Source organism: Diabrotica virgifera, chromosome 2, assembly GCF_917563875.1.
Source record: "Diabrotica virgifera virgifera chromosome 2, PGI_DIABVI_V3a".
NCBI classification, from domain to species: Eukaryota; Metazoa; Arthropoda; class Insecta; order Coleoptera; family Chrysomelidae; genus Diabrotica; species Diabrotica virgifera.
In genome coordinates this window covers 15,256,399-15,271,498 of record NC_065444.1, presented here as the reverse complement: position 1 = coordinate 15,271,498, position 15,100 = coordinate 15,256,399, and the positions used below count along the sequence as shown (strand labels likewise).

General features: G+C 31.6%; 1 protein-coding gene across 1 annotated transcript; it reads right to left on the bottom strand.

Annotated features, from left to right (window-relative positions):
* Positions 1-7,465: 7,465 nt before the first annotated feature.
* LOC114345681 (5-demethoxyubiquinone hydroxylase, mitochondrial) lies at positions 7,466-14,528 on the bottom strand. The gene is made up of 2 exons (XM_028296478.2): positions 13,882-14,528; positions 7,466-7,903 (listed from the first exon to the last, which is right to left on the bottom strand). Exons 1-2 carry the CDS (start codon positions 14,171-14,173, stop codon positions 7,620-7,622), a joined length of 576 nt encoding a protein of 191 aa, XP_028152279.1. The 5' UTR covers positions 14,174-14,528; the 3' UTR covers positions 7,466-7,619.
* Between the last annotated feature and the right edge of the window lie 572 nt (positions 14,529-15,100).

Here is a 15,100-nt window from a genome sequence, read left to right as displayed (position 1 = left end):
TTTTGTAGTTATAGATTGACTATCGTTCGTAATTAGTTTTTTAATGTATTGTATATTTTATACCCTTGATAATTTCGAAATGAAAACCCACGACACTTAAACATGTAAAAGGTTTATTTTTAAATCAATATGCTTTCACTATATCTATTGAGAAAAGAATTCAATGCTCTTTAGTCTAGTCGTCAGGTATCTTTAAAAACGAGACGCAACAAGCTGCATTTTAATGAGAATGTCAATTTTGGGACCCCAAAAAGTTTCCCACTCCTACCCCCGGGCTTCCCCCTAAAACTCTCCTCATGGGGAGAAACCCAAAACATCGATTTACCAAGAATCTCGTAGAAAAAAATGAGTAAATGAAATAGCACTTTTTTATAGAATAAACCGGTCTCTCAGAAACAACGCTTGAAGCGACCATCGATTTTGAATTTCAGTTACGCGCGCAAAATCAATTTAAATAAAAATTGTATTAACTCGACGGTAAAAATTCGATATCTTTTGATCAGAGTTTCCTATCGACAAAAATTAAAATGCGTTTTAAAAGTGACGACTGCAGGTTTCATATGCAATTTTTACATTTTGCTGCAAATGAAGTCCGTTTCTATAAAGCTGTTAAATGAATAAATGTTGCGCGAATTTGCTATTTTTTAAGATTGTGTGAGAACTGTTCATTCTACACAAAAAGTGCTAATAAACATTTTTGTTGAAACCGTTGAAACATTTTTTTTTTCTACGGCGTACATATTTAGGGGAAAGCGCGGGGGTAGGAGTGGCAAATTTTTTTGTATCTATTTGGGGTTACAAAATTGACGGTCCCAGCAAAATTCAGCTTGTTCGTATGATTTTTAGAGGATCAGTGGCATTTTCTTCTCTGACGACTAGATTAAAAACGTTTTATTTTTTTATCATTTCAAACTCCCTTTTAGACGGAGAGGCAGCGCCGAAAATCTCTCTGAATTTACTAAAGCTAGTTTTTTCACAGTTGATTACTGTGAGTATGTAGAGAAACATACTGCGGTCGGTAAAGCGAAACGTAGAACAGGGGTTACTGTGAGGGTATCAAAGTTGCTTTCCTACAAAGGTAATTGTTGTTGTTTATTTGGGTTTATATGACTGCGGACACTAAATCCATTCGCCAACAAAGGTAATTAAATCCATTTCTAAATCCACATTCTAAATTGAATATAAATAAAAGTTATTATAGTCGGTCAGCTGCATCACGGGACAGAGCCGGTCGGTCGGCCCCAATGAATGTACAGGGTTATTCACTATATTTTGACCCCCCCTCTAAACTGCTTTATTTACAGAATTAGAAAAAAATGTAAAATACAAAAGTTATTCGATTTTTTAATTATAATTTTTTGACAAATATATCGTACTAGTGACGTCATCCATCTGGGCGTGATGACGTAATCGACTATTATTTAAATGAGAATAGGGGTCGTGTGCTAGCTCATTTGAAAGGTTATTCAATTCGCTATGCAATAATATAAACATTAAGAACATTATTTTTACAGGGTGTCCAAAATTTTTTTTTGAATTATTAATTAAACAATTAATTTAATTAAAAAATTTTTTTGGACACCCTGTATAAACAATCATGTTAATGTTTATATTACTGAATAGGGAATTGAATAACCTTTCAAATGAGCTATCACACGACCCCTATTCTCATTTAAAAAATAGTCGATTACGTCATCACGCCCAGATGGATGACGTCACTAGTACAATATATATGTCAAAAAATCATAATTAAAAAATCGAATAACTTTTTACATTTTTTTCTAATTGTGTAAATAAAGCAGTTTAGAGGGGGGTCAAAATATAGTGAATAACCCTGTACATTCATTGGGGCCGACCGACCGGCTTTGTCCCGTCATACAGCTGACCGACTATAATAACTTTTATTTATATACAGTACGTCCATAAAGTAACGCATAAATTCGTTATTTCGTAAACCGGCGACTTTAAGAGGAAACAGTAGCGATCAACAGGTAGCGAAAACGCGTTCCAAGATTGCGGCTGTAATTTTGAATATTTTTTCGAGATATTTGGCACACGTATTCGTAATGTAATAAAGAATGCCGGTACAGAGCCCAATTTGAAAAATATATTAATATGTGGAAATTACTCTGTAATTAAATACAATATTAAAAAACGAGCCTGTACCGCCATTAAGAAGAACAAAAAAATACACTTTCTTCATATAAACTTTTTTATCCGATGCCTAGATTTTGTGTCATTTTGGAACTACTAATGAAATAAAAAATTTTAGTAGTTCCAAAATGACACAAAATCTAGGCATCGGATAAAAAAGTTTATTTGAAGAAAGTGTATGTTTTTGTTCTTAATGGCGGTACAGGCTCGTTTTTTAATATTGTATTTAATTACAGAGTGATTTCCACATATTAATATATTTTTCAAGTTGGGCTCTGTACCGGCATTCTTTATTACATTACGAATACGTGTGCCAAATATCTCTGTACCGCCATTCTTTATTATATTACGAATACGTGTGCCAAATATCTCGAAAAAATATTCAAAATTACAGCCGCAATCTTGGAACGCGTTTTTGCTACCTGTTGATCGCTACTGTATCACCTTAAGGAAAAATCCCGAAACAGGTCGATTTTTATTTTTAAATTACGATTTTTTGGCATATATATCATCCTCGTGACGTCATCCATCTGGGCGTGATGACGTAATCGATGATTTTTTAAATGGGAATAGGGGCCATGTGATAGCTCATTTGAAAGGGTATTTAATTCTCTATTCAATAATATAAACATTAACATAATTATTTATACAGGTTGTTCAAAAAACATTTTTTTAATTAAAATAAGTGAGACAAAAAGAAGAATATATGGAATTTATTTTAAATCAAAATGCATTTTACTACTGTCAGTAAAGATAAAAAAAATTTATTTGACAAATAAACATTGATTTTCGTTTAAACGAAATGTTCAAACTGCCAAGAGACAGGTGGGTGGCAGCTTTAACATTGAATTTAAGCGAAAAACAATATTTATTTGTCAAATAAACGTTTTTTTCCTGTTTTCTGACAACAGTAAAACGTATTTTGAATTAAATAAATTACATACATTCTTCTTTTTGTCTCAATTATTTTAATTAAAAAAATGTTTTTTTGAACACCCTGTAAAAATAAATATGTTAATGTTTATATTAGTGAATAGAGAATTGAATACCCTTTCAAATGAGCTATCACATGACCCCTATTCTCATTTAAAAAAATCTTCGATTACGTCATCATGCCCAGATGGATGACGTCACTAGTATGATATATATGCCAAAAAATCGGAATTTAAAAATAAAAATCGACTTGTTTCGGGATTTTTCCTTAATATCACCGGTTTACGAAATAATGAATTTATGCGTTACTTTATGGACGCACTGTAGAATTTAGAATGTATGTACTGATTTTCAGCCTTAGTAAATGGATTTAATTACCTCCGCAGGTAAGCAACTTTGATACCCTCACAGTAACCCCTGTTCTACGTTTCGCTTTACCGACCGCAGTATGTTTCTCTACACAATCACAGCAATCAACTGTGAAATAACTAGCTTTACTAAATTCAAAGAAATTTTTCAGCGTTGCCTCTTGGACTATTTGACCTTGAAAATTATAAAGGGGAGAGCTATTTGTTTCTGGTGGGTATATTGAATTTATTTATCAGTGACCTGTATCAAATATAGTTTTTACTTGTGTTTCGCTTTATAGTCCAGAAAGCCATTGCGCATCCGGTAGGAAAAATATTATGATTAGGATTTTTTGCACAATCTTACTCAAAAAGGACCCCTTTTAACAAATTTGCATGTTGCCAGGTCCAAAAGTGGGTCAAAAATTCTTGAAACATTTTTTTTTTCCTAAAATTATTTTTTTGCATCGAACAAAGTTTTTTTTAGGTTTTTTGGATCATTCCAAATAGGAAAGATCTTTAGTTACATTTCTCTAAAGTTGATAGTTTTTGACATAATATAAGCGATTAAAAATTTAAAAATTGTGAAATCGGCCATTTTTAACCCTCAAAAACTATGTAAAAAACTGAAAATTTCAATATTGCCAAGGTAGGTAGATATTATTTAAACATCGATTAATGAAATTCCGAAGAGTTTTTTTGCAATACAATATCGAAAACCCCTTTGCTTTTTAATTGCTAATCAAGCGGCTGCTACACTATGTTCAACCGTTGCATGTATAAAACATTGTAATATCCGTAAGTATATGTGCTTTCACCATCTTGCTTGAAAATGTTCCCTATTAACAAATTTACATGTTGCCGGGGTCAAAAATGGGTCAAAAAATTTTCTGATTCAGTTTTTTTCACCATCTTGCTTGAAAATGTTCCCTATTAACAAATTTACATGTTGCCGGGGTCAAAAAAATTTTTAAACAATTTTTTTTAAACTTAAATGTTTTACGATTACATATACTTACATGCAACGGTTGAAAATAGTGTCGCGCCCGTTTGATTAGAAATTAAAAAACAAAGGGGTTTTCGATATTGTATTGCAAATAACTATTCGAGATTTCATCAATGGATGTTTAAAGAATAACTACCTAACTTGGCAACATTGAAATTTTCAGTTTTTCACATAGTTTTTGAGGGATAAAAATGACCGATTTCGCAATTTTTAATCGCTTATATGTCAAAAACTATCAACTTTAGAGAAAAGTCACTAAATACCTTTTCTGTTTAGAATGATCCAAAAACCCCAAAAACGACCTTTGTTCGATGCAAAATAAATAATTTTAGGAAAAAAAAACAAAAAAAAAATTTAAGAATGCATGTTGCCAGGTCCATATTTGGACCTGGCAACATGTAAATTCGTTAAAAGGGGTATTTTTTAGTAAGATTGTGCAAAAAATCCGAATTAGAATATTTTTTCTAGCGGACCCGCAGTGGCTTTCTGGATTTCTATTTCAAAATATTTAGATTATTGTTAATTTTGATAAAATAATATTAATTAATTGTTGGTTTTCGAGAATGGGTACATAAAACGAATATCGACTTTTAATATGTATATATTTTAGTATATTAACGGTATGTCCTATTTTTCGATATAAACTCTTAAAAAACTTCAACAAATTATTTTTATATTACTTATATTTTATCATAATTTATTATCGACAATTTCAAGTAACATTATGTATTTTTAAATAAATGTTTTGCTAGGATTTTAATAAGCATTTTATTAAAAATTCGCATCCCTGAATCAGAACTATCATCTATTGGGTCTATATATGAGTCTTGACAAGTTACCCTGGACTATGTAGTAGAAAGAAATATAGTGAACCATCTGCCATTGGAAAGCTTATAGTCATTTTGGGGTCGGAAGAAAGAACAGTTAGCCAAGAGAGGCTGATAGGAAAGATTGGTAATGTGAAAGTTTAAATTCGGCGTTTTTAGGCATATTTCACATGCTCATATTCGTTACCAACACTCAAAATCCAAATTTTCCTGTTAACGATTTTGAAAAATAGGCTCTAACAATGAAAACTCCACAGTGACAGATCAAGGGAAGTGATAAGTTACGACAGCATAAAATAGACAAATGACCTCATGCTGCAAAATTATCCAAAAGATTAAAATATTGACAGACTATTTTTTTTCTTCTATATAAATCTACCTGGACAAATATTTTATGTTTCACACACGATAGATACTCGTTTTTGTTGAAATATATTAAGCAAGTTCAACTCAATATAGATTTATATTTGTTCGAAACTGGTCAGGACCTTTTACGTAATGTTAAAAATGTAGCAAATTAAATAAATATATTCAATGAAACACTTATAAAATTGTATATATGAGTAGATATATCTGCCACTGGCCACGCAGAGTGAATATTTATATAATATATATGACAATTTTGGTACCTTAATGTTTAAAATAGATTATCGCAATAGTTTTATAGTTTTTTAATTACTGTAATAAATATATATACTTTAGTCTGTTTTGATTTTTATTTTTTGTCAAACAATTTACCACATAGCTCATAGTTTCTGATAAATTTAGGACCTAAGATAATAAGAGGTGTAATTCAAGCTTGATTTTGATGTATTAGACGAAAAACGGCCTGACCTTACTAGGCCAGCCACCCCAAATTTATTATTCTAACTTTTAGGGAGGTGGGGTAAATAGAAATCTAAATTTAAAATCACGACTGAATCCTGCCGCTGTGTTAGCCAGCATCTTGAATATAAAGGACAACCATTTTTGCTCAATATCTCCGCCATTTACTTTTCAACAAAAATGATACAACTGATATAATTGAAAATGCGATTTCCTATCATTTCTTTGCAAATTTTTTCGTGTTGTCGATATTTTCTGAGTTAAGGGGGAAATAGTGACAAAGCATAATTATTGAATTACCTTGTTTATTTATTATTAATTTTAACTTTGACATAAATGCACAAAAACAAAAATGTGGGGAATTTTATACGTTTTTGTCTTCTTTGTTTTAATTTGTTTTCCCCGAGTTGTCATTTCTCCTTCTTTGGTTATTGTATCATCATTTATGAATATCTTTTCTCCCTTTAAATTTTTTATTTGACTCTATTTTGCATAGTTCTATTTTTTTTAATTTGTGCCCTTGTTTACAAAAAACTTTTTCTGCCTCGTTTTGTTGCGCTTTCTACATTAACTTCTTCGTTTAGGTGTAGTCTTATAACATTGTCATATCTTTTTTTGTTTTCTATCCATCTTTCTTTATTCCAGTTATTATATTGTTCCTTTTCAAACCTTTAGAATCTATTTTTCACCCCATTTAGACATTTCTTTGTTTTTTCTAATTCTTCCTTTATTTTCAGCTCTGACTTTTTTAATTCCATTATGTCTTTTTATATTCTCTATTTTCTTTTTTCATTCCTCTTTGTAAATTTTTATTGTTGACTTCATCACCTACACCCTTAGATTTTTCTCTTCTTTTTTGGATAGCTGGAGATCTTATTGTTCTCTTACTCTTCATAAAAACAGATGACTCCCTTTCTTCCTGTTTTCAATAATCTAACATCCCTTCGCTGTGTGTGTCCGTCTTTGGCAACGGTTGAGAGAAATCAATCTTATTAGTTCTACCAATGCATTAAACATGTTTGAAAGAAAAATATTACATAGGATACTGGGCCCAATAAGAAAATAACTGGTGAATTATGGTATAGTAAAGAAATATATGAACAATATAGCAAACCAACTCTAGAATAATACACTAAACTGCAGATTTCTGTGGGCAGGGCATATGGTCCACATACATGAGAATGGACTCCCCAGAAAATTGCTAAATAAGAGATGGGAAGACGAAGTAGATAAGCATGCCAAAAACCAAAAAACGCATTCGTGGAAAAAATCAGCAGTAAGTGAAAATTATTGGAGAAGCTTGCTGACAGAAGCCAAGGTCCGGTTTGGGCTGCAGTGCCATTGAATGGATTTAAATTAGTTACAAATTCAAATTTATCTGTATTTAAATTTATTCTATTTTATTAGATTTTCTGTACACATAGTGGGACTAACTTTATATCCAAAAATATATAATACTGTCAATACTTTACAAATTTAACAACATATATTTCACAATCAACTACATAATATGTACATAAACACAAGTTAAACTACTTTCGATATTGCTATAGCTGCTTTGCATCCAGCTTTAATGACATTAGTAAACGCTTCATAAAAAGGAGTCTGCTTTGCTCCCTGATCAATGCCATGGTCATGATGTTCTTGTTCCTCGTCTCTAAACTTCTTAATAGTTTCTACAAGCTCTTTATCACACTCTGGATCTTCCAACAGAGTTCTCAGTTGGTCATTATAATGATCTACAATTACTGTTTCGACAGCCACAGTACACGCCATAGCTGCTTTGTCTCCAAGCAATGCTGATCCTGCTCCTAAAAATGTATAGGTACATTTAGAAGTTATACAAGGTGTCTGCGTAACTTGGAACTATATGCGAAACTTTTTTAATATCAATTTTATGAAAAAAAGTTATTTTTCATAAAGTGCTCTGCATAGTCTAAAACCTAAGATGCAGTCATCAGATATCAAATTTTATCAATAATATATGAGGTGTGTCCAAAAATATGAATTTCGCTCAAGAGTAATGTGCCTTTATATTTCACAATATCAAAAATTGTTATTGAGAAAAGTTGTTTGTAATTAAAAATTATGTTATAATATGCATTTATTAATACAGAAGTGGCTCTAATTATGCTAAATGAAACCAACTGTGTCGCAAATTCCTCGGTAGAATGCAGTAGGATGTGGTTACCCATACTGAAAGAGGAAGTCAATAGAAAGAAAATACCAAGATTAGTAAGTCAATAACATCGAGCTAGTACATATTTTATATTTTAGTATTACTTATATATCTAGTATTATTAATATTATTTATAATTTAAACATGTTACAAGTCAGAATTTGGTATTATTTTTTGAGAGTAAATTAAATGTAAGACCAAATACTTACGATGTCGGGATAGTATCACAGGTTTTTCCTGGTTTTCCCTTGTGATTTACTATGAAGTCTCTAACGTGAGAATTTTACTGTCGTTGCATTTGGTTGTCTTTTTAAAGACAGATCACATGCTATAATTTTATGTGACGGATATTCTTGAGTTGGGGTTGATTTCATGTAATGGAATGAACTATCTTTCAGTAAGTCGTCCCAGGAACGCAACTCATAAATATTGGCAATATCATTTTAAAGTCTTCTACTTTAAAATGTATAATATATGTCTGAATTGCCAATATAAATAAGTCAGATTAAATAAATTAGAAGAATTTTTTTGCTTAGCAACAACACTTTTGTTTATTTTAGTAATATTTTGTATTTTGACAACAGCACCCGACTTGGGCGTCGAAATGTTAATAAAATTATTTTTTTTCATTTTAATTGTGGCTTGTTTCCCATATAAATAATTAATGCATTTACACTCTTTTAATTGAAAAAAAAATTTTGAAAATTTTCATGAAATTAGCAATACCCAACATCATTTTTATTTTAAGATAACTCCGTAATTATTAATTTTGCGAAAAAAAGTTATTCTTTATAAAAATTTCTGAATAGTAAAAAAACTACGATGCATTCATAAGATATCAATTTTTTTATAATAACAAATTTTAATATTGTGAAAAATAAAGGTACTTTACTCTTCAGCGAAATTCATATTTTTTGACATACCTTGTATAGAATTGACAAAATTTAATATCCTATAATTTTATCTTAGTTGTTAGACTATGCAGAACGTTTTATGAAGAATATATCTTTTTAAAATCAATAATAACGGAGCTATCATAAATAAAGTGATATTGAGGGTCCGTGATTTGAGGAAAATTTTCAAAAAAAAATTTTTCACTTAGAGGAGTGTAAATGCAGATTATAACATAATTTTTAATAACAAACAACTTTTCTCAATGACAATTTTCGATATTTTGAAATATAAAGGCACTTTACTCTTGAGCCAAATTCATATTTTTTGACATACCTCGTATACTGTTAATAAAATTTGATATCTGATGATTGCGTCTTAGTTTAGACCAGTGGTTCCCAACCTTTTATATCTGGGGACCCACTTTGTGATGTTTTTTCATATTCGCGACCCATCCCTCACCTCCATTGGTTATAAGCCCGACACATTTGGACCAATTAGTTCTATTTTCGCAAATAAAACTATCCAAGGAATCGGAAATGTCTTGGCCAGTTGTAGTGGTGTTTAGGGTGTGGCAAAATAACATTTCCTCTTCAACCGATCCATTGAAACTAAACCTTACTAAGCATAACAAATTAACTTTGTCAGCAATATCTGAAGAATAAAATTATTTTTTTTTCATAGCAGATATTAACCTCGCCTTTGCGTTAACAGACATTTTCTTGATTCGACGTTTCACAGTAGTGTTGGATAGATAGGGAATTTTATATATCTGTTAATCTGCTTTTTCGTCAAACAGAAGTGACGATATTATTTCTGCCCCGGGAAAAATTAGGTTCTCGCCTGCTGTGTGCAGAGAGCTATTTTTTGCTATTAGCAAAGACAGCTGGTAAGAGGTCATGATAATTTTATTTATTACCTTGTCCTGACGCCACATTCTCCATATTCGACAGAGTCGAAATCAGTTCTTTGAAAAAACATCAAAGATTTATTTCAGGTTTCTAGATGTTTAGTTGAAATGTGGTTGAAATGAAGTTTTAAACGCTTTCGAAAGGTTTAGCCAAGGTTTCTAAACAAAGGGGTACATTGGGGTATAGGTTCTTTTTCCGTACCTATGAACGTGAAACCATATTCAAGGTATTCAAGACAATATTTTCGTAACATTTTCTTCCCTTTCTTAACATTTGAAAATATTGTAGGTGTTTTAGCGTCATTGCTGGAAGATGGACGGATAAGATCACCTTTGCAAGTAGATTGCAGTTTTCTCTTAACATAAGACCCACTTTTCAGCCAGTTTTCCATCGTTAAACAGTATAAAAAGTAGTGAAAAAGTTCATTACTTTTAAACGAAAACAACGCTAGAAAGAGTATCAAGCCACTATGGTATGTTATTACGTGGGATACCAGAGCCAAACTGAGAACAAGAACTGAGTGAGTATTTGGGTCATGAGTCCGAGTACGAGAGCGACTGGGAGAAAACCGGTCGGGCTGGCGCCTGGGAGAAAACCGGTCTGTACGCTACTCAGCTACTGTAAGAGCCACGCCGCGACCCACCTGTAATCCACCCGCGACCCACTAGTGGGTCGCGACCCACCGGTTGGGAAACGCTGGTTTAGACTATGCAGAGCATTTTATAAAGAATAACTTTTTTTCGTAAAATTGATATTAAAAAAGTTTCCCATATGGTTCCAAGTTACGCAGACACCCTGTATAAACATAACTTTATAGGCAAAATTTGTAAGCATAACAATAACAAGTTACGAGTCTCTCTTCAGAAAGAAAAATCTAGTCAGATATAAAGGTCAATAGACTAAGATGGACAGGGCATGTGATATGCAGTAATGATATATAGACGTGGATCCCGCGTAAGAAAGAAAAGTTGATTAATAGCAAGCTGAAAATTTGTTAATAGCTTAACGGTGTCTAGTCGGACAAACTTTGATGCACGGGAACACTGGAACAGGGGAAGTTTTAATTGTGGAGCATGATAAACGTGTCCTCCTGACAAGTTTATGATTGTGAAAAATAGCAAGTTGTTTTTAAGTTTATTCGATAGCCAACGTTATGTAATATATGCGAAAATGTTTGTCCGACAAAAATGTTGGGCATTTTAATGAGTCTGACACGTAGAACATGTCACATCACAGGAATTATGTTGGTGATGAATAGCAGTCTGATTTTTGCATGAGAGTTTAATGAAAGGTTAAAAAGCAATTGGAAGTTCTGTCCGATAAAATTAATGGGAAGTTTTCTTAGTCGGACATTCTAAACAGGTAAGATATAGACAAAAATGCTGATGATAAATAGCTTTCCGACAAAGACGAAATTTAATTAAGTAAATTATTCCTTACCAAGAATGACTGTTGTCGGAAAAAAATAAGGGGTAGATTTTGTAGTCGGACAATTTAAAAAAATAATTTTTGAAATTTCCATAAGGGGTGATTATTCTATGTCAAAAGTACCTGTAATCAATTACAATCGATATCTTTCGATTTATCTCAACATCATTTAGATACCTCACTGTAATACATTTATAGTAGATCAGGCAAATTATATTATGGATTGAGTGGTCTAGCTATCTTTGTCTGCCACATGCGCGGGATCGCTTGGTTAAAAGAGATAGATAGACCACCTATCGACTTTTTGCACTGTATTCCCTGTCTACCCTTATGTCTATGAAGACATTTCCATTTAAGAAAAACTGTCACTTTTGACAATAATTCATAATAAATTGCAATCGTAACTTCAAGTTTAAACTAATCGATTTATTTTGGCAGCAAATTATTTCTTGCCATGTGACATATTAATTACATTATTAAGTGCGTTCGCGGGTGCCTGTCGACGACTAGTCGGCGACAAAGTAGCAGCAAAACGCATGCGCACGTTAAAATGATATAAACAATCTCGTTAATAGATAAATATACAAGGTATATTTACCTAGTATAATTTAATAATCAGTTATTAATATTAATCAAATGTAAATAAACCTTGTATATTTATCTATTAACGGTATTATTTATATTAAGTGAGGTTAGAAATTGTCGGCGACAATTTGTCAACTGTACCCGCGAACGCACCTATTATTTCATTTGTAGAAAGTTGAGAAAAATTACGTTATACAATTTTAGTAATAATTTATTTAGGTACCGCTTTTCAATCAAGCAAAGCATTATAGCACGAAGAATGATATTCAATAGAACTTTCACAATTATCTGGCAACTGAACCTCATTGAATTGATGACCAAGTATTTTAATAACTTTGTAAAATGTTCGAAAATTACTCAATTATGTTCCGTTGAATGGTTTCACTTTTGATTTGGCGACTTAAAATTTAAACTGTTGACACTCAAAAATAGATACAAAAACACTCCATAGTTAATATAAATTTTAATTTCCAACACACGTGGCAAACGGAAACTCAGAGACCATGTACTTTCAAATACTACTTTGTATAGCACAAAGTGTCACACTGACAAATGCAGCCTTCTAATACATACTTCTAAGCATAATGTGTCATATTTACGTCTATTCTTTCTTATAAGCACTGAAGTTTTAGACTCTTCACATTTTTCAATGTCGTTTACAGGGTTAAGATTTGAGTATGGAAAAAAATGTATACAACGTTTTTTGTAGGGAATTTTCCGTACTTTCTGATGCGCCTAATTAGAAAACCCTAAGAGATTGCTTTCACATGTTCTTTGACATTTTTTATTGTCATTTTGAGAATATCTAGAACGAACTCCACCCAAAAAAATAATTGTTTTGCAATATATACATGCATTGATACTTACCTCACTGTTTTTGGAGTGTGCATGTATATATGCACATGCAAATATGTGAATATAAATAATAATATACAACTAAAATAGCTATCAATATGTGACTAAGTCATTCTGAAAAAATGTTTTTTATTTATTTCCTTCGATTTGCCCAAACTTTTTGTCCGACATATAACTTTTTGCGTTACAAAATATAATTTGTACATAAACAAATCAAAATTAGCTTGCAATTTATCACCAACATTTTTGTCTATATCTTACATGTTTAGAATGTCCGACTAGGAAAATTTCCCATTCATTTTGTCCGACAAAACTTCCAATTGCTTTTTTAACCTTTCATTAAACTCTCATGCAAAAATCAGACTGCTATTCATCACCAACATAGTTCCTGTGATGTGACATGTTCTACGTGTCGGACTCGTTAAAATGCCCAACCTTTTTGTCAGACAAACATTTTTTCATATATTATATAACGTTGGCTATTGAATAAACTTAAAAACAACTTGCTATTTTTCACCATCATAAACTTGTCAGGACGACACATTTATCATGCTCCACCGTTAAAACTTCCCCTGTTTCAGTGTTGCCGTGCATCAATGTTTGTCCGACTAGACACCGTTAAGCTATTAACAAATTTTCAGCTTGCTATTAATCAACTTTTTGTTCTTATGCTGGATCCAGGTCTAATACTGCAGCCTTATAAACAATGTGTTTTGGGAAGGACCAGATGGGAGATCCATAGGATGGCCTAGGAAAAGGTGGAAAGATGCAGTTACTGAAGATCTGGAGAAAATGAGAGTGAGACAATGGGAAACAATAGCACAAACATGGAAAGCAATACTAAACGCAGCAAAGACTTACTAAGAGCTATGTAAAACCATTGATGATGATGATGACATTTAGAAGTGAATGTTTACTCTATTGTTAATTTACAATTTACCTAAGGCGAAGCCTGCAACATTCCAAATAGGAGTCATTACTGTAGGTCTAACACGTTTTTTTCTAATTAGATCTTCGAATGTAGCTTTGTGATGTTTTTCTTGTTCCCACATATGTCTTATCAAAGGTGCTTTTGAAGTGCTGCCTAGAATGAACATCTGGCCTGCATAAATACGATCTGCTCCCAATTCTCCAGCATGATCTACTCGAATGATTTCGTCCAAAACGGCCTTGTCTGTCTTTGATCTGATTTGTGTTAAAGCAGCTATTGATCTCCTCGATATAGCAAACATATTGCTGGTGTGTTTTTCATAAATATCACCAGAAATATAAAGAAAGATACAATGTTTTTTATAAAGAATTTCTCCTCGAAAGACTATTTTAAATTTTTGGCATAATATTATGACGATTATGACTTATGTTTTTGTTTTTAGTTTTTGGATAACCTCTAATCACCCAAAGGAATAACTGACAGGCATCTTCTGGATTAATTAAATTTATATAAGTTAAACTTGTGTTAATTGTAAATAATTTACAATAAATTAAATACTAAATACCAGTACCACATTGAAATCTGAATTATATTCTCAATTTAACTGTTTAAAAATATAATAATTTGAGAAACTGAACTTTGCAGCTTAGTCCAGTGTGGTCCAGTGATCTGTCAGTGTCAAAATGTCAATACAATCAAACGCAAACGTCGTGTGATTGTGAAGGAAAACATTTTCAGATTTAATTATTTATTTCCACTTTTAATCAAAGTATTTCGGAAAAACTGTAATATATTTGAGATTAAAATGGCAGGAATAAAAGGTAATTGATATTCGCTTATAGATCTAAGTTTCCTTTCTAGATATATAGGTATTTTTAAATGTACTCTTTTTAAAGTTTGTGTTTAATTATTAATGATACAAATCGACACCCAAATTTATTTGGGTCCATAAAATTGTTTGACAGTTATCATTTTTTAATTTTTTCCTAATTTATTGTTCTTGATTATTCTATTTTTCATCAACCTTGCATACTGTCATAAGTTGTGAATCATCTTTCTGTTTGGGTTTGATACATGGGAAATTGTCAAATTTATCTTAACTGATTTTGATATTTACATAGTTTTACATTTGCATAATGTATTACATTTAAATATTTTAGCTTCTATGTTGTGAGTTCTAATTGTGAATAAAACAGATTTATAAAATAAGTTTGCATCTTCAATCTTC